The sequence below is a fragment of the Rutilus rutilus genome (genome assembly GCF_951802725.1).
Source record: "Rutilus rutilus genome assembly, chromosome: 16".
Classification (NCBI taxonomy): domain Eukaryota; kingdom Metazoa; phylum Chordata; class Actinopteri; order Cypriniformes; family Leuciscidae; genus Rutilus; species Rutilus rutilus.
The window spans coordinates 35,628,299-35,652,807 of record NC_140224.1 but is presented as its reverse complement, the minus strand read 5'-3'; the positions used below and the strand labels follow the sequence as shown (position 1 = coordinate 35,652,807).

General features: G+C 38.2%; 1 protein-coding gene across 1 annotated transcript; it reads left to right on the top strand.

Moving 5' to 3' along the window:
• Window positions 1-2: 2 nt before the first annotated feature.
• Window positions 3-24,465, top strand: LOC311306299 (uncharacterized protein; the record flags this gene model as incomplete). Its single annotated transcript, XM_084434622.1, has 11 exons — window positions 3-216; window positions 1,095-1,471; window positions 4,379-4,442; window positions 4,526-4,552; window positions 18,599-19,015; window positions 19,571-19,966; window positions 20,795-21,130; window positions 21,257-21,658; window positions 21,751-21,840; window positions 22,838-23,218; window positions 24,455-24,465. 11 exons carry the CDS (start codon window positions 3-5, stop codon window positions 24,463-24,465), a joined length of 2,715 nt encoding a protein of 904 aa, XP_084290748.1.
• Window positions 24,466-24,509: the final 44 nt, after the last annotated feature.

The window sequence follows — 24,509 nt, the reverse complement described above, 5'->3', positions numbered from 1 at the left end:
ACATGGCTGAAGGGTTTCGCAGACCTGATCCACTTGTCTTTGATGGCAATAACGCCGAAAATTGGCGTGTGTTTGAGCAGGAATTTGACAAATTTATTGCTGCTGCACACTCAGAGAAAGAGCCTCGCACAAAAGCTTTCATACTGCTTAATCTGGCTGGCTCGGAGGCCATTGAGCACGAACGAACGTTCATCTTTGCACCCGCTGTTTATACGGGTAAGGGAGAAAACCGACAATAATTACTCGCAAAAACGCAAGTTTCGCAAACTTTGTAGTCCACAAACAAACATAACGATGGAAAGACACAAATTTAATTCAAGAAATCAAAGGCCAGGAGAGACAATAGAAGCATATGTAACCGACCTACGAAACAAGGCGCAGAGTTGCAGGTTTGAAGATTTACAAGAGGAAATGATAAGGGATCGACTTGTGAGTGGGATCCTCAATGATGGAATAAGAAAACTCCTGCTGCGTGACAATGAGCTAACATTGACAAAAGCCACTGAAACATGTCAAATACATGAACTGACAGACCAGCACACTAAAACACTAGCTGGACCAAAGCATAATTTGGCAAATGTGGACAGTGTTCAACAAACGGTAAAAAGAAAAACGTTTCGTACTCCCAAACACAGATCAGACAAGTTTGCCCCACAACAAATTAATAATTGCAGCAATTGTGGAAGCAACCATGAGGCAAAACGGGAGAAATGTCCTGCATATGGCCAGCAGTGTCACAGGTGCAACAAATGGAACCACTTCCAAAAATGCTGCAAATCTATGAAAGTTCATTGTACACGGAATCTAAAAAAGACTGAATCAAATTGATGTTGCCAGAGCTTCAAACAGCAGTGAAGATTCATTCTTTATAGACAGAGTTTCCTTAAATCACCAGAAGGTGGCAGAAATTGACACATAACAGTCAAAGAAAACCGCAAAACGGCGTTATCAGTCCTATACTGTATCTGAGCCAACCGATTGGGTGTCATCTATGGTGGCCATTCACAAGAAAACTTCAGATGAAATAAGACTGTGTATAGACCCTTGGGACCTAAACAAGTTTCTAAAACGTCCACATCACCCCATGTGCACAGTGGAAGAAGTGGCAGCGCAGATGCCAAACTCCACTGTATTCTCAGAACTAGACGCCAAAAGCTCATTCTGGCAGATTTCACTGGATCATAAGTCTTCCCTACTGACTACTTTCAGTACGCCATTTGGAAGATTTAGATTTCTTCGGCTGCCCTTTGGCATTAATTCAGCCAGCGATGTCTTTCAGCATGCTATGGAACAGATCTTCGCTGGCTACCCGTGCATAGTCATAGTTGATGACATCATTGTGGGGGGCAACGGCGAGCAGGAACACGATGCAAATTTGAAGAAAGTGTTAGACCGTGCTCGTGAAGTGAACTTTAGACTGAATCCTCAATTGCCTTGCCGCTCGTCATTCAACAATGAGGTTCAGTCAGTGGTCAGATTGCCAATACATTTTCTTGTTGTTCTAGTTTTCAGTCATAGAATGTGAAGAGAAAGGTAAATTGAAGAGCTTGTAGGACAGAGAGCAAGTTCACATTCAGGCAGTCCTCTGACACTGTCCTCGATTGATCCTTTCGTGTGAGAGCACATTAATAACATTAATAACTGTTGACCACTAAGACCCACTGCTGCATTTATGCAACATTCTGATAAAAGTAAATATTATTATTATTAATATCATATTGTTGAATGTTGTGTGAAAGTGTTTCTATTACTAAACCTGTTTAGACTTTGACAACAAAATATTACAGATCAAATACTTAGAAGATTTCTACATTTGATCATAAACAATCAGCAATACTGTTTGCCAGTAGTCAATGGCCATATTGTGTGATTCAGATTGCAAATTCCTGTCAAACGTGTTAAGATACATATTTGTGCAGTGGTGACAGTCATGTACTGTAAGTAGATTTGGGGAATCCAGATCAACTGCATTTGCAAAAATAAAAGGAAAAATCCACTGACAACTGCACTTTGGTGACCTGATAAGAATCATTTATCGTCTGGAATCCATTCTGTTGATTTCCTAAAACCTCTAAAATGTGAAAAAATGACAGTGAATCTGACTATCAGGGTTGACTACACGAACAAAGAAATACACAGTTCTTCTCATGAGATGTTCATACTTGTTCAGAGAATGAAAAGTTATTTATATCAGTGCCAAGTTAGAGCCAAAATTTACTGTGTGTGAATTAAAACGTCTTGACTTTATGCCTAATGCAATAAATACATTAACAATAAACAAATAATTGATTTAATAATATTTAAAATAAACTCCTGTTCATTAATTCATGCTTCATAATACATTAACTAATGTTCATTTATTCAGCTTGTTAATTATTAGTATGCACAATTTAATACTAACCTGGATTTCCTGTAAATGCTGTTCACATTTAACTCTTCCCATTTTGACAAGGGAGAATTTATAATACATGTTACATTTTTTTTCTTCTTCTGATTGCTAACACACTATAACTGATACATTCACTATAACAGTTAATTAAATTCTTAAGACAACAACACATTTCTGAAAACTATAAACACATTTCACTTGTTATCAAACACATTCCAATTTTCTGCAAAACTTTACACAAAAAGGCCCTAATTTTTCACCATGGTTTAACCATGTTCACATTCAGAAGACAAAAGTACAGATTATAATTAACTCAAGCATTCACAATGTGAACTCAAATAACATAAATATATCCATGCATAAACATTATAGAAAAAACGATGATACACTGATCAGAATCTCAGGATGATATAGATACGGCCACAGATGATTATGTGATTTGAAAAATGCATCCTAACACCGGTGGGAGTGACACTGAACAGTGAAACTATTTTCTTTTTAGAGCTGCTTTACAGCAGAATTGAACTTTGTCTGCATCATTATCATTATTGCAATCATTATTTTCCTGTTTATCCATTTAAAGCTGCTTTGAAACAATCTGAATTGTATAAAGTGCTATATAAATAAAGGTGAGAGAGCTGATAAAAGTAGGGGGAGATCTATCTATCTATCTATCTATCTATCTATCTATCTATCTATCTATCTATCTATCTATCTATCTATCTATCTATCTATCTGTCTATCTATCTGTCTATCTGTCTATCTGTCTGTCTGTCTGTCTGTAATGACATGTTCAGGTGAAGAATGTGGAACATTCCTAAATAGTCAAATAATTTTTTCTCCGGTAAACCTGTGATTACAGTGTTCACTTCCTTAAACTTTCCAAGGCCAGAGGCCAGAGCCGATTCTTTACTTTAAATGAAATGATCAACCATGGGACGTGCATGTCTTATGAATGATGTTGTGTCAATTCAAACAATATATTAAATATACAGTACACATATTTGACAATTATGAAATGTTCTCACTTTAGGAAAGTACCAGCATTTGTCTGTTTGGCCTAATTTTATGTATTCTCTGCGGTCTTTGTAAATTAGTTTCCATGATTAGGATTTGTTGCTGTTTCTCATTGTCTTTTTCCTTCACTGTCGAGACCCAAATATTAGACACCCATTTGTCTTTGAGGTGTTAGTTGCTTTCAAAAAACATTTGATATGTATTTTTTGCATTTCTATTATGATCTTGTTAGTTTGCACAACTTACAACCCTTGCCTTACTTGACAACTGCCTGCATCCTTCCAGATGTCTCAGGGATGAACTCTAAAGCTTTTAATGAGACCATTATTTAAACTAATATTTAATTATCATCATTAAATTAACATGAATCTTTCCAGTGACCTTTGGATCACTCACTGTGTGTTTTAAGGTACTATTTTCGTACATTTGCTTTTGGAAAAACTGCTGAACAATTCAAACTGGCCCGTCATCATTCCATCTATATTCACATGTACTGTATTCGAGCACAGAGTGAAAGAATGTTTGTCTGAATGCAGGTGTACTCAAGGAAACTGTCAGTTCAAATAACAAATATCTCAATGTCACAAGAAAAAACTGGTTTAAGCTATTGTTGAGAAATGACATCTAGTTCCAGTAAAGGTCCACCTACAGTTATTAAAGGCACTGATAAGATTGTGAGCGCTGCAGTTCAGCATCACTGTATTGAACTACTGAAGAGAGAATCTCAAACACCAGTCATCAATCTGAGTTTGCTCTGCAGCAGCATCTGACCTCAGGTAAAGTCACTTTTGTTTTATCCCTTTTGGCCACCAACTTTGTATGGATCTAAATTATTTTGTAAAGTTTGCCTTTAAGTATCTGTGAATTTTATAGTTGTTTTACAAATGTGCACAACAAAGAAAGAATAAAATACAACAAAATATAAGAAACATATTTCATGTGTGTGTATGTTGTATGTGCGTGTGTGTGCAGGTGCCGTTCGTCACAATGAGGTTTCTGATCTCACTGTGTGTGTCACTGCTGCTGCTGATTAATGGTGAGTGTTTTTTAATCTGTCTGTAAAATGACTCAATATCTTTCCAATAATAAATAATTATGCTTATATTGTGTATTTAACAGGTGAAATAATCAATGGACAAACAACAGGTACAATTCACTTCATCTAATCTTCAATTCATCCTTTATTTCCCATAAAAAAATGTAGAAATAAAAGTGGTAGAAATAATTAGTATGGTAAAAGTTTTCCTATTGATATAAAAAACTTTGTATAATTAGGGGTTCAAGCACTAAGTGCTGAAACCCTATTGTAATTGTACTGATTTTTATTATTAGGGGTTCAAGCACGAAGTGCGGATTTTTCCGTAATTTTGGATTTTGTCCAAAACCTACTTTTGCAAACTAGTCCTAGGTTTTTTGACCGATCGGAATCAAACCAGTGCCAAAATGTTCACAGGTGTCTGAATATCAATAATTATTGAAAAAAAGTTGAAATTTCGATTCACGGTCGCTATGGGGCGCCAAAACGTTCGAAGTAGGCGGAGCCAGTTTTACTAAAATGGTTATAACTCATGAACGAAATGAGGTATCTTCACCAAACTCAGTACACATGTGTAAGAGGTCAATCTGAGGCCACAGTAAGAAAAACTGCGGTGATTGGCCACAAGGTGGCGCTATAACATGAAAAAAACATAAAACAGGCTATAACCACCTGACCGTTAGTCCGATTGACTTGAAAATTGGTATGCAGTGTCTTGGTCCAAGGTGCCATGTATGTCTATGAGGACATTGGCGTATCTCAAAAAACATGGCCGCCATTGGCCAATGAAGTTTGAGCACCTATTAGACAAGGTTAACGGAGGCCGATCGGAACGAAACTCGATGGGCATGTTCAACTCATGGCTCTAGAGGTCTGTAAGAATTTTGAAAGAAATCGGCCCCTAGTTGGCGCTATTGAGTTTTACGGCTCTGTAATCACGTGGTGTTACACTTATCGTCACAAAATGCATATCATTTGATAGATTTGCTCATGCTGAACAACTTTGCCTCAAGAACCATTGCTGTCAATCAAACCGTTCATTAAATATTTACGAATATGTTAAAAACCTACTTTTATGAACTAGTCCTAGGTTTTTCACCCGATCAGAACCAGACAAGTTTAGGACAATTCCCTGGACTCTCTAGATCAGTGGTTCCCAATTCCAGTCCTCGTGACCCACTGCTCTGCACATTTTGTATGTCTCCCTTATTTAACACACCTGAACCAGATCATCAGCTCATTAGGAGAGACTCCATGAACTAAACTGAGTGTGTCAGATAAGAGAGACCTACAAAATGTGCAGAGCAGTGGGTCACGAGGACTGGAATTGGGAACCACTGCTCTAGATCAATAATTATCGAAAAAAAGTTGAAATTTTGCTTTTGGGTGGCTGTAATAGGGTCGTTTAGAAAATGGGTGTGTCAAAATACACTCAAACGTCTATAAATTCTAAATAAAAACTCAGAACTTCACAAAAATTGATGAGCATATGTGACATAACATGCTAAAGAATCATGGAAATTTTTATAGAGATCGGACCGTAGGTGGCGCTATAACTGTTAAAACGCTTTAAAACCATATATTTCCTACACTGTAAAAAATTTGTAACACTCCCAAATCAAAAATTTCAATTGACTGATAACATCTAAATTTTTCAATTGGCCCAAGTGAAAATCTGTACATTTAATTTTAGAATTGGAACAATGACCCCACTGAATGACGTCGGACCGTAATCCCTCCGGCACAAACAAACGGTTCGGTGGGCACCGGGACGGAGGCGTTACCCCTTCTAAGGCCGTCTTGACCTTCGATTCGACCTCCCATCGGAGTGTGGAGATGAATAGAGTCTCCGGTAAAATGCACTCGGGAGTGGACGGGCGTTCAGATGGATCAAAAATGCGAGATAAAGAATCGGGTTTGATGTTTTTAGAACCCGGGCGGTACGAAAGAGAAAAATCAAAACGACCGAAAAAGAGAGCCCACCGAGCCTGCCTGGAGTTGAGTCTTTTGGCAGATCGAATGTATTCTAAGTTCTTGTGATCAGTCCAGACGATAAAAGGTACCCCCTGACCCTTCTAACCAATGTCGCCATTCTTCCAATGCTAACTTGACTGCCAACAACTCCCTGTTACCAATGTCATAGTTACGTTCGGTAGGCGATAAACGATGAGAAAAAAACGCGCAAGGATGCATCTTGTCATCTGAAGAAGAGCGCTGAGAAAGCACTGCACCTACCCCCACCTCTGACGCGTCGACCTCCACCACGAACTGACGTGATAGATCAGGGGTCGTAAGAATAGGAGCCGAAACGAAGCGGCTTTTCAGGTTGGTGAATACAGTTTCGGCTGTTTCGGACCACCTGAACGTCGTTCTGGGGGAGGTCAAGGCAGTCAGAGGTGCTGTAATTACGAATGAAACGTCGGTAAAAATTGGCGAACCCCAGAAACCTCTGTAGGGCCTTACGGGAATCTGGACTTGGCCAATCCACCACAGCCTTAACCTTGTCAGGATCCATCCGCACTCCCTCAGACGAAATGACGTAACCTAGGAAAGGGATAGACTGTGCATGAAAAGCGCATTTCTCCGCCTTGACAAAAAGCCCATTCTCTAGCAACCTCTGAAGCACTCGTCTGACATGCTGAACGTGTTCCTGGAGAGACGAAGAAAAAATCAATATGTCATCCAGGTAGACATAAATGAACTGATTGACCATGTCTCTCAGCACGTCATTGACGAGTGCCTGGAAGACCGCTGGGCTATTGGAGAGCCCGAAAGGCATAACCAAATATTCAAAGTGCCCTCTGGGGGTATTAAAAGCGGTCTTCCATTCATCCCCCTTCCTGATGCGGACCAAATGATAAGCATTACGTAAGTCCAGTTTTGTAAAGACCGACGCTCCCTGCAACCTCTCGAAGGCTGAAGACATCAACGGCAAAGGGTAAGTATTCTTTACCGTGATGTTATTCAGCCCTCGGTAATCAATGCAAGGTCGCAGAGAACCGTCCTTCTTCCCCACAAAAAATAACCCCGCCCCAGCTGGAGAAGAGGAAGGTCGGATGAATTTGGATGCCAGAGAATCAGAAATATATTTCTCCATGGCCTCCCTCTCGGGAACAGACAGAGAGTAAAGCTTGCCCTTGGGCGGAGACGTACCTGGCAGTAGATCTATAGCACAGTCATAGGGACGATGCGGGGGAAGAGAAGCAGCTCTGGACTTACTGAACACTTCCTTCAGGTCGAGGTACTCAACGGGCACGTTTGATAAATTCACCGGCTCCTCCTGCAAGACAGAACAAGACAGAGACGAACCAGCAGATACTAAACAAGACGCATAACACTCAGTGCTCCAGGCCGAAACAGAGTTATGTCCCCAGTCCACCCTGGGATTATGCTGCACCAGCCAGGGGTGACCGAGAACAATAGGAACCTGAGGTGAGTCCATAAGGAGAAATGATAGTTCTTCAGAATGATTGCCGGATGTGATGAGTGTTAACTGACAAGTGGTGTGCGATACTGTGGGTAACTGTTGACCATTGAGGGCGTTGACGGAGATCTTGTTAGTGAGTGGTATGGTGGGTATCTGAAGTCTGTGTGCAAGGGACCAGTCCATAAAATTACCTTCAGCTCCGGAGTCGATGAGTGCTTGACATTGATGAGTTTGAGTTGCCCACTGCAATCTCACCGGAAGGAGAGTAGAAGAGGTTTTCAGAGTGGAGACCCCGCCCGACAGAATCCTCTTCTCTACTGCCGGGCTTGCTCTTTTACCGGGCAGTTATTGAGGAAGTGCCCAGAGCCCCCACAGTACAAACATAAACCTCGGGATCTCCTTCTCTCCCTCTCCTCCCGGGAGAGCCGGGCTCGACCCACCTGCATGGGCTCGTGATCGTCGACAGGGCTGACCGCATCACGACCGCTGGGCTGAGGGGGTCCCAAAACACTACGAACCGGAGTTGTACGGGTGCGTTGCTCCAAGCGATTTAGATGAGCGTCCACTCGTAATGCCAGATCAATCAATTCGTTGAGACTCGTGGGTAGCTCCAGGGCGTAGATTTCACGTTGGATGCGGTCAGCCAGCCCATGCAGGAAGACGTCCCACTGCGCCTCCTCGTTCCAGCGGCACTCTGCAGCGAGGGTGCGGAACTCGATGGAATAGTCAGCTACTGGTCTTTCTCCCTGGACGATGTCCGTGAGCTGACGAGCCGCTTCTCTCCCGACGACTGCACGGTCGAATACCCTCTTCATCTCTTCTGAGAGTGCCGCGAACGAGGAACAGCATGGTCGTTGGTTCTCCCACACCGCCGTCCCCCACAGAGCTGCACGCCCTGACAGCAAGGTGAGCACGAAGGCCACTCTCGAATCCTCTGTGCAGAATGTTTGAGGCTGAAGGGCAAAAAACATAGAGCATTTGGTCAAGAAAGCTCTACAATAGTTTGGCTCACTCGAATATCTCTCAGACGTAGGTAAACGGGGCTCTGATGGACGATTCGGTGTGGGAGGAGTGGGGGGAACCGGCGGTGGGGTTGGCGCAGCGGGCGTCGCAAGTTGTTGTATTTGCTGGATGAGCCCTGACACCTGCGTTACCAACGCTTGCACCGCTCGGCCGGTCGCGGCGAGATGCTCCTCCTGCCGTTCCATACGAGCTGAACTGTGAGCGAAATAATCCGCGAGCTCGGGGTTGCTTGCTGCCTCCATCTTGGTCAGATCGTTCTGTGACGGCAAGTAATCGAGGAGACAATAGCAAGTAAAACTGGTATTTATTCAACAAGTGAACCAGACTCAGAACGTGTAGGAAGTAACCGGGAACAGACACAGTCAATGCAGATGAATCTCACGATCCTAAGGGAGAGCTCAGGGTGCGTCGGTAACGCAGGCTTGCGTGGGCAACTCAGAGTGGCACGTCAGATGAGTGAGGTGAAATCCCGGTGATGACACGACGTGAAGACACTGCATAGACGAACAATCCGAACAGAACTCAGGCTGGAGACACGAGGAGATGAGGAAGAACAGGAACTGAATGGGGAACATCCACAAACAACGATCTGACAAACACAAAGCGCACACGGTGAGTATAAGTAGCCACTGGAAATGAGGATCACCTGTCGCTGATTCTCCCGGAGAATAATTAGTGACCACGCCCACACACTCACGCACACACACACAACACGCAAGGAAGAGTCAATGAATTCAACAACCGTGACAATCTGACAAATATCGAGATATTCAAAATTAATGGCGCCCATCTCCCTACGGCTTTCTTAAATTAAGATAAATCTTTAAATAAAGAATGAAACTCAAGCAAATACAACTCGCCCTGCACTAGGCGAAAGGTGGAACAATCCATTTACAATCAGTGCAACAGGTCTTCCCCTGCAATGAAATCACACAGCTAATATAGCATACCTTAACTTACACGCAGTGTTGGGTTAGTTACTATAAAAACTTACTAATTACATCACTGTACTAATCACTCTCTCTAAAAATTATTGCATTACTTATTACTATTTACTTATATTTATAAGTATATTATCACAACCTCGACCAGTCGAACAATATAAGGATAGACATGAATAAATTTAAATTCTTTCAAATAAATAAAATTAAAAAAAAAAAAAAAAAAACAGGCATACACAAAACAATATTATGATTAACAATATTTTTTATGGAATAGAATTAGGAATTATAAGCAGATGATGGTACATTGTGGAAAATAGAAAATTAAATATAGAATATATAACAGGAGTCCTTCAAAAAGTAAGAACAGAGATAGAAAGATGGTCCATTACATGGGGTTTTAAGTTTTATTTTATTTTTATTTATAAGTTTATTTGTATAGGGACAGTACAAAAAAACATGATCCCAGTCAAAACTGGAAAATATGTATTGCACATAGAGAGTATAGCAAAAGCTAATTTGCATCTCAGGTCCCTAGAAAGGCTTTTCTAAACAAAAAAAAAATAAAAACAAAAAAAACAAAACTACTACTCATAGAATAAAACTACCACAATATGTTACTTATAGACATTCAAATACCTACCTAAATTATACATATTAAAATGGAGCTATCGACTCTAACATTAAAAAAGAACGTTTACATTACAGTATACTATTACATACAAAAATTACTACATTTAAATATGCGCGCAGTTCTGGTTTATTTTAAACCACCGCTTTACCTTTAATGTAAAGGACTTCATTTCACGTATTGCCTTAAACTCATTCGGCAACAGGTTCCAGAGTTTGGAGCCCTCAACAGAAAAGGCTCTTTGCCCTTGTGTAGTTCTACGAAAATTAATCCTACAATTCCCACCTGCCGAACTCCTAGTGATTCTATTTATATCATCCTGTCTCTTTATCAAATTACATAGAACAGATGGTGCCTTATTGTGTAAACATTTAAAAATCAATTTTATATATAACAAATTTTTTAAATTTGTAAAACTTAACATATTAAATTTTTTTAAAACGTTGCAGTGATGCCATCGATTTGGCTTTTTATCCATTATTTTCAGAGCTCGATTATATAACATTTCAATTTTTTTAATTAAGGAATCACTTGTTTGAGTCCAAACTGTAATACAATATGAAATGCGGGACAAAATCATTGCATGCAAAAAAAGATGTGCTGCCTCAATTGAGATATATTTTCTAATAAGTCTGAAACAAGTTGTCTTTTAGTAAATCAAACTATGGTTTTCTCAAGGAAAAATATTCCTGAAAACATCAAATAATTTTTTTTTGTATGGGAATCCATTAGAAAGAGTGTCAGTATTTAAGCACTTAGGATTATGGTTTGATAGCAAATACACATGGAGAACACATCTAAATATGATAGAAAATAAAAGCAAAAAAGTTATACATTTGATGAGGGCTGTATCAGGATGTGGATGGGGTGCAGATAAAACAACAATGATTAATATATATAGAGGTATGCTAAGACCCATTTTTGATTATGGTTGTACATTATATAGAGCAGCAGCTAAATCAAACCTGAAAAATTGGATATAATACATGCTAAAGCTTTAAGAGTATGTACCGGAGCTCTTCGACATACTCCAAATAATACCTTAATGACAGCAACAGAAGAACTGCCACTAGATATAAGAAGAAACAAGATATCCATGGCATATTGGAGTAGATTGGAAAGCAATAAACAAGAACATCAAACTAAGAGAGTACTAGAAGACTTGTTGGGAATATAAAAAAAATACAGGAAGGGATTTTGGATGGATAATAAAAGGTGAAGTAGATAAATATAAATTATCGCAATTAGTGTTAGGACCAGTAACAGGAAAAATCCCACCATGGTTGTTTCCTATGGCAAAGGTAGATGGGTCTCACTTTATATTAAGTGGCCCTAATACCTGTGAACTTACATGGTAACTACAGTGTAAGTACACATTGGTACATAGTCAAGTCAAGTCAAGTCATTTTCATTTATATAGCGCTTTTAACAATGTAGATTGTCTCAAAGCAGCTTTACAGAGATGAATGTATAATTTAACGTAAGATTGTTTTGGCTTTATAGCGGTTCTTTAATAAAGTTATTTTCCAGCTAAAGTTAGTTTTGATTGATTCGCTTCCGTCGCAACGATCATTTGTTTTTAAATTAGGGCCGCCAAGACGACACCATTCTCTCTACACTGACTTTAAACGCGAACCTGTGAGAAACGCTGATGGCGTTCAGATGCGCATTAAGAATGGGTTCTATAGTTATGTGCGTTTGAATATATGTGTGCAGGTTTGGAATTCCCTGCAAACCAAGCCTAAACAAATTACTGGTGTTTCCTTATAGTTTTGATTCAGAATTTTATTTTATCAATTCGGGGTAGATACGCAAATTGAGTTTTCCCGACGACGCGTTATCTGTAGAGTGGGAAAGGGATCCTCCATATGGAGAGACTAGTTGGCACTTCAGCACTGCGTTGACATCGGGTCCAGGCGAAGGTCCTTCATCAGATCTGGAAACTGCCTGGATCCGGCAGGCTGCGGGAAAACCTTGGGATAAACAAAGACACTAAAATTAGCGTAGATGCCATTCTTCTCATGATGTAACAAGTACATCAGGATTTATGGGAAGTGTTCCCGGTTCCAGCTGACCTAATCTATGCAGCCTAATATTGAATTATAGAAGTCTATAATGTATTATGTGAACGCTATGTCAAAGAGATGTGTCTTTAATCTAGATTTGAACTGACAGAGTGTGTCTGCTTCCCGGACAATGGTAGGAAGGCTGTTCCAAAGTTTTGGTGCTAAATAGGAAAAGGATCTACCGCCAGCAGTCGATTTTGATATTCTAGGTATTATCAACTGGGCAGAATTTTGAGATCGCAATAGACGTGAAGGACTATAATGCGTTAAGAGCTCGCTCAAGTACTGCGGAGCTAAACCATTCAGTGCTTTGTAAGTAATCAGCAATATTTTAAAATTTATGCGATGTTTAATAGGGAGCCAATGCAGTTTTGACAGAACTGGGCTAATATGGTCATACTTCCTGGTTCTGGTAAGAACTCGAGCTGCTGCGTTTTGAACTAGCTGTAGTTTGTTTATTAAGCGTGCAGGGCAACCACCCAGTAGAGCATTACAATAATCTAGCCTTGAGGTCATGAACGCATGGACTAATTGTTCCGCATTTGTCAATGAGAGCATGTGACGTAATTTAGATATATTTTTAAGATGGAAAAATGCGGTTTTACAGATACTAGACACGTGACTTTCAAATGAAAGATTGGTATCAAAGAGCACACACAGGTTCCTAACCGACGACGAAGACTTAACAGAGCAGCCATCGAGTGTTAGACAGTATTCTAGGTTATTACGTGAGGAAGTTTTTTGTCCAATAATTAGAATCTCTGTTTTTTCAGAATTTAGAAGTAGGAAATTACGAGTCATCCAATTTTTTATATCAGCTATGCATTCTGTTAATTTAGTGAATTGGTAAGTTTCGTTAGGTTTTGAAGAAATATAGAGCTTAGTATCGTCGGCATGATCGTACAGAGTGAACAGCAGCGGTCCTAGTACTGAGCCCTGTGGTACGCCATACTGAACTTGTGATTGATAAGACATCTCTTCATTTACTGCTACAAACTGATAACGGTCAGATAAGTATGATTTAAACCATGCTAGTGCAATTCCACTAATGCCAACATAGTTTTCTAGTCTATTTAAAAGAATGTTGTGGTCAATGGTGTCAAACGCAGCACTAAGATCGAGTAACACTAATAGAGAGACACAACCACGATCGGATGATAAGAGCAAATCATTTGTTACTCTAACGAGAGCAGTCTCAGTACTATGGTATGGTCTAAATCTGGACTGAAAATCCTCGCAGATATCATTTCTTTCTAGAAAGGAACATAGTTGTGAAGATACTGCCTTTTCTAGTATCTTTGACAGAAAGGGTAGATTCGAGATCGGCCTGTAATTGACTAATTCTGAAGGATCAAGTTGCATTTTTTTAACAAGCGGTTTAATCATAGCCAGCTTAAAGTTTTTTGGTACGTATCCTAGAGACAAAGATGAATTAATGATATTAAGAAGAGGATCTATGACCTCTGGAAGCATCTCTTTCATTAGCTTAGTCGGTATAGGGTCTAACATACATGTTGTAGATTTAGATGATTTAACGAGTTTAGTAAATTCTTCCTCTCCTATAGCAATGAATGAATCAAATTTTTCCTCAGGGAGACTACAATGCACTGCCTGATGCGATACTGTAGTAGACGGTTGCATAGTTATAATTTTATCCCTGATATTATCAGTCTTATAAGTGAAGAAGTTCATAAAGTCATTACTGCTGTGCTGCTTGGAACCTTCTGTGTTTGAAGCTTTCTTTTTCATTAGTTTAGCCACTGTTTCAAATAAATACCTAGGATTATGTTTATTTTCTTCTAATAGGTTTGAAAAATAAGCAGATCTAGCAGCTTTTAAAGCCTCTCTGTAAGCAATCGAGCTCTCTTTCCATGAAATGCGAAATACCTCTAATTTTGTTTTCTTCCAGTTGCGCTCCATTTTTCTGGCTGCTCTCTTAAGGGCCCGAGTGTGCTCGTTGTACTACGGCGTTGGATTATTTTCTTTAATCTTCTTTAAGCGCAAAGGAGCAACTGTGTCTAAAGTGCTGGAAAAGAGAGAGTTAAAAGTTTCTGTTGCAATATCAAGTTTTTCTAAGCTATCCGGGATGCTAAAATGATGAAACTGATCAGGAAGATTATTAATAAAGCAATCTTTAGTAGCAGAAGTGATAGGTCTAACATATTTGTAACACGGAGTCGGCTTTGCAGCCTTGGCTAAATGTAATTTACACGAGACTAGATAATGATCTGAGATGTCATCGCTCTGCTGCAGAATTTCAACGGCATCAACATCTATTCCATGTGATAATATTAGATCTAGAGTATGATTACGACGATGAGTAGGTCCTGACACGTGTTGTCTAACTCCAATTGAGTTTACAATGTCTTTAAATGCCAAACCCAATGCATCTTTTTCATTATCGATGTGTATATTAAAATCACCAACAATTAGTACTTTATCTGCAGCCAATACTAACTCTGATAGAAAGTCCGCAAATTCTTTGATAAAGTCTGTATGGTGCCCTGGTGGCCTGTATACAGTAGCCAGCACAAATCTAAAACGTGATTTATCATTTATACTATATAATTTTACATTAAGCACTAACACTTCAAAAGAATTATATTCGAAACTTGATTTCTTAGTGGTTTTGAAAATATTACTATAAATTACAGCAACACCACCCCCTTTGCGTTTAAGACGAGGTTCATGTTTATAACAGTAATCTTGCGGGGTGGACTCATTTAAAGTAATGTAATCGTTTGGTTTTAGCCAGGTTTCTGTCAAACACAGCACATCTAGGTTATTATCTGAAATCATATCATTAACAATGAGTGCTTTTGAAGTAAGCGATCGAATATTCAGCAACCCAAGCTTTAGCATTTGCTCATCTGTATTATAGCTGTTTTTTATTTGTTGAACATCAATTAAATTTTTAACCTTAGATAGGTTTAAACATTTTTTGGATTTCCAAAATCGGGGAACAGACACAGTCTCTATATGATGATAGCTAGGTGAAAGAGGCTCTATGTGATGGGATTTATCTGACCTGGGTGACGCGAGGCCGCTAGCAGACGGTTGGTTTAGCCAGTCTGTCTGCTTCCTGACCTGGTGCCCAATTTGTCATGTTTGAGCTCTAAGACTATGAGCCATATTACTAGATAGAAGAGCAGCACCATCCCAGGAGGGATGAATACCATCTCTTTTCAACAGGTCAGGTTTGCCCCAAAAACTTTTCCAATTGTCTATGAATTCTATATTATTACACGGACACCACTCAGACAGCCAGCGATTCAGTGAACACAATCTACATAGTATCTAGAGCTGTAATATTTGTGTAACTACACATATGTAGCAACCCACGGAATGGTATGTGTAAGTTGCAGGACATTGGTAAGAACACTTTTTTCACTTCAGTAAGTACACATGTGTAACAGGAATTTTGTAACAACAATTTGTATTTACAAAAGTTGTTCCACTTCCACATGCAGTCTTAAATACTGCAGTTACTAGTTTGGATATACATTTATTTAATTTCAAACCATGTCAGTGTGTTAAAAGCAGATTTAGTTTCACAGTGGCAGAGTTTTTCTATTTTCTGTTTTAGGCAGTCTAAAGGACCCAGCTGCAGGTACACTAAAGTTTTACTAAAGAATCTGTTACACTGTTGAGTGCTACAATAGCTTAGCTTTACAATTGTTTTCTCTTTTTGCAGTCCTCTATACTTTATTTACTGAGAAGTGATCAATGTTTAATACTTGGTAATTTCACCCATGCAATTGTTAAATTACTTTTAAGTGGGAAGTTCCTATGACATTATCATGTAATGACACTGATGGTACACAGCAATTACCTTAACAATCACACTTTATATTAAGTGGACAGTTCCTGCAGAGTTACCATGTAAGTACACTGTTATTATAGTTATAACTGTCCCAGCTGCTTAAAACTGATAAGTTACAAAAAAAATAAAAAGGGGGGATCATATTTGCATAACCAGGAAAGGATATAATGTATTTCAAGAAATCAAACAAAGAATAATGGAAAAAAACAGCCAAAAGATCATAAACTCTTTTCAAACATATATTGATGAATAGGCAATATTTACATAAGCACATGCCAAACAATCACCAGCCAGACAAACTGTCCCGAATAGCAACCGTAGGTGATCATAAGAGGATACTGGAGAATAAGTCAATGATAGATAAGCAGGACGTCAAAAGACAATTTCCTCGGGATGAGACCAGACTTGTCGATAGTTTATACGTGGTCACATAGATGTCCTTCCTTGGCTAATGGCATTTCTGCCTCCAAAGGGAATCAATAAAATAGGTCCTCTGGTAAGTAATCCAGCAGTAACATGATAGCACAAAAATCCTCTACAAGAAAAATAAATACAACAAATCACCTCCTCATCCATAAACAAACAATCTATTTAAAAGAAACAGGTCTCTAACTAAATCAAAGATATACAAAAATCAAAACATGATATAACCTCACTTACATTTGGGCAGCAAACAAACAGTTTCCCAAATCAGGATTTTTTCAAAGACAGCGGTCAACAGCATGTGGCAAATCACACTGGGTATAATTCTCCTTCTGCTACTTCCCCTTTTAAATCTAAACCTAGCGTGCTACTAGTGACCCCTAGTGGCTAGGATGAACATAGCCCCCAGAAAAAGATAGCCTGTCTTGTAACAGGCTGTGACTGTTACATAGTGTTACACAGATGTTTAGGTTTAGCATATTACACAGTAAGTTGTGACCATTTTACACTTTATATTAAGTGGACAGTTCCTGAGAAATTACCATGTAAGTACACTGGTATCACAAGGGGAAACTTTAGTTGTAATTCAACATCAGTCCTGCCAGTCATAAATACATGGTATACACATAGGAATCATGGTTTCCATGAAGTTTCAGTGTATTCCAAACTGGTATCTGCAGAACTTAAGACCCCTTGTGGAAGTGGAATAACTTGTGTAAATACATATTGTTGTAAATACATATACAATTGTATCTACACAATTGTAGTTACATAATTCATGTTACACATGTGTACTTACTGAAGTGAAAAAGTGTTGTTACTTACACATACCATTCTGTGCGTTGTTACATATGTGTAGTTACACAAATATTACAGCTGTAGATACTATGTACCAATGTGTACTTACACTGTAGTTACACACATGTAGTTACCATGTAAGTTCACAGGTATTAGGGCTAATTAATATAAAGTGGGACCGGTAGGGGTAAATCTAAATAAGAATATAGAAATACATGAAAACAATAGTAAATTATATATAGAGAAATACGTACAAGACAAATATTTTTCATATTTAAAGACAGATCAAAGATACCAGAATCTGGGGTGACTGGTAGGAATATATATTCCAGAATTTGAAATAAGCATATTCAAAAGATTAGCAAATAATTTAGCAATATATACAGTAAAATCAGTCGCAATAATGGTTGCATTACAGTGGACAGAAGATGTTAGACCAGATAGAGTAATTATATGTTCAGACTATGTGTCACGCTTGTTCTCTGTTGTCACTAGTCACATGTCTGTCTAGTTAAGTTTTCCCGCCTGTTGTTATCAGTTCAGTTACATACATGTATCCTGTTAATTAACTTCATCTGTCTCACCTGTTTCTGTTCATCAGTGTTAGTGTATTTAGTTCCCTTCAGTCTTGGTCCGTTCTTGTTTAGTGGTTTTGGTGTTAGTTTAATCCTGCCTGTCTGTACCTGTGGAATTACCTTTTGTGAGTAAAAGTTTATATTGGAATCTTCTGCCTTCGTCATCTTTTTCATCATCACCAAAACCGTGACACTATGTCAGCACTTAATAGTTTAGTATCAAATAAATCCATTAGAGAAGACATGTTAAACGATATGACAAATTTGTGAGAGAAGGGTATAAAGGATAGACTTGTTGAAGGTTTAGTCAGTTTATCTCATACATCCTAATTTTACCATCCCAATATCTTCTCTTTCAGACAGACACAGATGTTAGATGTTTACCTGTACTCTTGTTTTTACCACCTCAGTGAATGAGTGAAGGAGTATTTTTTTCTTTATTCCCTCAGAAACTACAACTTCCATCTCTGACCCATGCTATGATTATAACACTCTTGATGAATCCTGGAGAGACATACGGCTAAACCAATACTTTGGACATGATGACACTCTTGTTGAATGGAGTGGCTGGTATCGGCTGTATCTGAATGGAGAAAGTGCCCAGATGTCTGAGTGGTGTGTGAGTGATGCTGTATGTGGCGGTGAAACTGGACTGTATCTCAACGGTTCTCATCCAACACTTGAGGATGGAGTGGAGACCCGTGAAGTCGTGGGAACTAGTCCATGGTGGTGGTGGGGGGGGTATTCCAATCAGTGTGGCGCCTACAGTTCCACATCCATCCGAGTCAAAGCCTGTCCAGGAGATTATTACGTCTATGAATTGGTCAAACCCATCACATCAGCCCCCCAGCCTGTGTACTGTGCAGGTACAATTTTAACCCTTTTCTTTAGGATATTTGTTATGATTATTTAATTCATTATAATGAGCTCTATCTGTTAGTTAATTTAACATTCATCTTTTGTTTTATAAAAATAAGCATGTTTTAACTAGTTATAATCAGTGGTGTGCAGTCCATTACCCATTCTGTATAGTAGGTTATGTTACAGATCAATAGCACCTAGATATCTTTGTTACACAATTCCTCAAATCACACTTTAGGCCATTTGCTTAATAATTAATATGTATACTGTTTATGAACACATCATAACATTACTCAACAGTCTCTTATTGCAGTCAAGTCTTTCTCAGAAAACTCTTATTTGCATAGCTTTTAGCAGTTTGCCAATGTTGCTCTGCCTCTACAGGCTGCTGTCAGCTACTGTAGACTTGCCCCATTTTGAGCCTGAAAGTACACAGCTGGTTAGAATATAATTGTTCAAAATTATGTAATTAACTGTCATAATAGGTTTTAGGATATAATACTCTTGTATATACAGTATAGGCAATATATTTAATAATACTTTTGCAAACTCCATGACAGTTGCTTTCCAAAGCATCAGCAGTGATCCCTGCTACAACTACGAGTCTCTGGATCGTCCCTGGAGAGCCAACAATGAAAGTGGAGATTTCATTTGTGACAACATGTTCTCCTGGAATGGCTGGTATCGGCTTTACTACTATGGAATGGACATCCGGATGCCAGAGACCTGTGTTAGTTCATACACCTGTAACACAGAAGTCAATCTGTGGCTCAGTGATCCTCACCCTCAGATAGAGGATGGAGTGGTGACCAGGGAGGTCTGTGGAGGGACTTATTATTGGGGAGGCTGCTGTGAATACAAGTCAAGACCCATCAGAGTGAAAGCGTGTCCAGGCAATTACTATGTCTATGAACTTGTGAATCCACAATTCTGGTGGTGTTCAGGATACTGCACAGGTACTGTGGTTTTCTCATTTATTTAAGAATTTCTAAACTTTATAAATGATTTCTGAATGACATGAATTCCCTTCTTTTTAGATGTCAACACTATTTCACTGCCAGTTTCCACTATAAGTCCAGATATATTCACCGGATCCAGCATCACCTTGAGTAAGTTGCAAAATATGAACTAATATTTGAGTGTTCTTAAGTCAAGTCAAGTATATTTGTATAGTGCTTTTCACAATACAGATTGTATCAAAGCAGCTTCACAGTATTAAATTAAAATAATACAACAAGGTTTGTTTCTAGTGGAATTTATTGATTGATAAAATCTAATTAAATATCCCCAAAATAATCTTAAAATGATCTATTTTTTCCCCCAATTAAAGATTTGCATTAAAGTGAAAATGGCCATTTTTATGCACACTGTAAAAAATTTCTAACCCTCCCAAATCAAAAATGTCAAGTGACCGATAACATCTAAATTTTTCAATTGGCCCAAGTGAAATTCTTGTTGCAATAGTCTGTTAACATTGGCTCAATGAGAAATAATACGTCAGACTAATTGAAAAATTTAGATGTTATCGGTCACTTGAAATTTTTGACTTGGGGATGTAATTTTTTTTTACAGTGCATAAACATTTTCACTATTACACAGTCACATTGTGTATGAATGATTTAAGGATCTCATGATAATAACAGTGTTTCACTGATTCAGATTTGCACTTGTGAAGTTTCTCATTGAAATATAACTTTTTTGTTTTGGTCTCATCATCTCTCTAACAGATTATGACCCGTGTAATAACTACAACATACTCGACAACTACTGGAGAAGCACACTCAATTACTGGTCTATGTTTGGATTCATATCTGATCATGATGACACTCGTGTAGAATGGGATGGCTGGTATCAACTCTTCATTAATGGATCAAGTGCTCAGATGCCTGAGTGGTGTTTTTATTACTTGTCATGTGGAGGTTATAGTTCTCTGTGGCTTGGTGACTCTCATCCTCGGCTAGAAGATGGAGTTGTTACTCGTGAAGTTTACGGTACTCACTATGATCAGTGCAGTCGCTACAGATCCGACCCAATCCAAGTCAAAGCTTGTCCTGGAAATTATTATGTCTACAAATTTACCAGGCCAACTCTTTCAATCCCAGCTCCTGTATATTGTGCAGGTATATTCATTATTCTTTATATTTGACGTTCTTATCATGATTTGTATTAGTTTGTATTCATATTATCATCTTGAATATATTTAATCTTCAATATATAATGCTCTCTTCCTACTTTTTCCTTAATAGTTCCTTTCTCCACCCCAAGTGTCGACCCCTGCTACAACTATAACAGTCTGGATGAGCCTTGGAGATCCACAGACAACTCTTACTATAATAACTATAACTACTATGGCATGTGTGATTTTAATGTGGAGTGGAATGGCTGGTACAGGATGTTCTACAATGGTGAAAATGCTCAGATGCCAGAATCATGTGTAAATCATTACACATGTGGCACTTATGAACCACTGTCGCTCAACAGCTCTCACCCACAGCTGGAAGATGGAGTGGTCACCCGTCAGGTCTGTCTCTCCTCAGAGAGCGGCTGCTGTAGTTACACATCCCACCCTATAAGAGTCAAAGCCTGTCCAGGAAATTACTATGTTTATGAGTTTGTCAAGCCAATGTTTTGTGGAGCTTACTGTGTTGGTGAGCACTTACTCATATTATCTTCAATAATTTACTTTTCTGGATTTTAATTAAAAATGATTGAAGTTGATGTAAAATGTTCCTAATACCAGAAGCCTCAAACCAGTCCATCTCATCAGCGTCTACAACAACAGAGACGATCCCATCCATAGAATCCATTACTCCACCAATCACAACCACTGGTAAAGTCTTGCTTCCTTCATAAACTCTCTTGAGCATCTTTTTATTAAACATGATCTCTTGAAATGTTCCTGTTTATCACATTAAGTAAATTCATAATAATTTCTGCAAAAAACACATTAGGAAGAAGCAATACAGCTCACAAATGAGTATGCAATTCAGACTCTATATATTAAAATGTAAACATAGAATGCAATTTTAGATAAAGTGAAGTACTGACACTTTATTAATAGTGAAAACTAAACCACCAGTGTTTCTCAAACTCAGTTACCCATGTTCACACACACCAACCATCAGAGACAGGGAATTACTGCATGTACACACACAAATATAAAAGAATCAGTGTAATTTGATGGCCTTTTAAACATTCATTCAATTTTATAGTGTAGTGTCGTTCTTTGTCTCAATATTACTTGCTGATTTTTAGACCCCCTGGCTATCTTAGACTGACACTAGATTGAGAAATAAGATGCAAAATGAAGTAATTAGCAAATGATACATGCAAGTGTAATAAGCCATGAAATCAAATCAAAAGCAGAGATCTAGGAACAAGATATTTTTGCAGATTAGTTTCGATTTATATTTTATTTTTGACTGGGGAGGGAGTGTAAGTTCTTAAAGATGTTTTAAATCTGAAAGAACAATCAAAATCTGATTTTCAATCAGTCTATGTGTAGATCACCACTTGAAAACATATATAAATATATTTTGCAAATAAGTGTCAATGTGTGTTTTGAAAGCATTGACTTCTTGAGGTCAAGTTGCTTGTAATCTTTGTGCTCAATTTGGCTGTTTTAACACTTGTTTTGTCAGCTAAATGAGAGGAGATGTTCTGAAAGTTCAAGACAAATTGTCTTCAGCTTTGAACTTAAAATGGGAATTTAAGTAAAGAGTGATCTGGAGATAACTATTTCATGACTACAAAAAATATTATACATAAAACAACATTCATTTATTAATTCAGCAAAATGTATATTTGTAATGTTTCCATCACAACAGCTCCCTCTGTTGACCCCTGCTACAACTACAATGTTCTGGATGATTCATGGAGAGCCACCAACAATCAACATTCCTCTCAAATAATGTGTGACACTTGGGTCAGCTGGAACGGCTGGTACCGTCTCTTCATTCAGGGTCAGAGCGTTCAGATGCCAGACACATGTGTTGATGAGTATAGTTGTGGCACTCATGCTCCACTGTGGCTGAACGGAGGACATCCAACAGTTGAGGATGGAGTGGTCACTCGAGATGTCTGCGGTCACTGGGGGAATAACTGCTGCTTTTTCCAATCCAATCCCATTAAAGTCAAAGCCTGTCCAGGAGATTATTATGTCTATGAGTTTGTGAGCCCAACTGCCTGCCATTTGGCATATTGTGCAGGTAAATATATTTACATGTGCCCTTTGTTTATGTAAGAGATAATTGCTTTTTGTTTAATATTAATAATTTATTTCAGATTCAAGCAACATAAACACTACCACTACTACTGTCACGCCAGAGACAACCACAGATGAAACTACAACCATGGACACTACAACTGGTAATATAATATGCAATGCTACACTCTGGAGGATTGTTGTTTTGCATGAGCAAATCAGATCCATGTTATGTGTTTGTGATGCATTTAAATAATTGACAGAAACAGGTCCATATGATTTTATAAATCTGTCTGAGGGGATAGAGAAAGGGAGGGGGAAGCAAATAGCTGGAGACTAGTGCCTCCGTTGGTAAAAAATGTGCTAATCACCATCAAGTTTTTCACTTACAGCGATTAGGAGTGTTGAGAAAAGTAACATGGCAGTGGAGGCTAGCCTCCTTTGATATATCGAGTGATATTCGATTAATTTTGTGATATTCGAAATTTACTATGAATGAATACTATGAAGAGTAGAAATATTGAATATTTGATCACAATCAAATTTACTAAACTACTTTTTCAAACAACAGCTACAAATTAATAATGAAGGAAGACCCCATGCTTAAGTTGGATATAGGCTTTATAGCAATCACCTTCACTAAACGGCTGAACATGCTCTTTTAACACGGACATTTAAAAGAATTTTTGCTTCAAGTGATAGGCTAGGACTAAGTGAGTAGACGTATATTTATATTGTCTTGATGTATGTGTCGTTTTCTATAAATATTCTGTCCATAAGAAACGCCATTTTAAAGCAGTTAAAAAATCAGACCGTTAAAATGTTGTGTGCCTCCTCAACAGTGGCGGCTGCTGGTCTTTCTAAGAGGGGAAGCTTATTTTTGGCCTACATCATAAAAATTGTCCATTTATACATAAATTCTGCCCTACGTTTCTTTTCAAGAAAATGCTCTGTGACCCTGTCGTACCAACTAGCCGTCTTTTCCAGTGACTTGACTTGTGTCCTCTCATTGGCCAGCAAGAGTTAGGTATAATTGTATAAATGTAATAATATAATAAAGTTATAAATAATAATATAATAAAGTATAATAATACTACTAACAATAATATTTTTTTAATTATTTTAATAATATTTTTTTAATTATTACTAATAATAATAATAATATAAAAAATATAATAAGTAATAATAAGTAATAATATAATAAAGATATAAATGTATAATTGTGTGAAATGTATTATAGAAATTGGCTAGTAATTTCGACAAGCAAATACAAAGAAGTTTGACTACACTTGCAA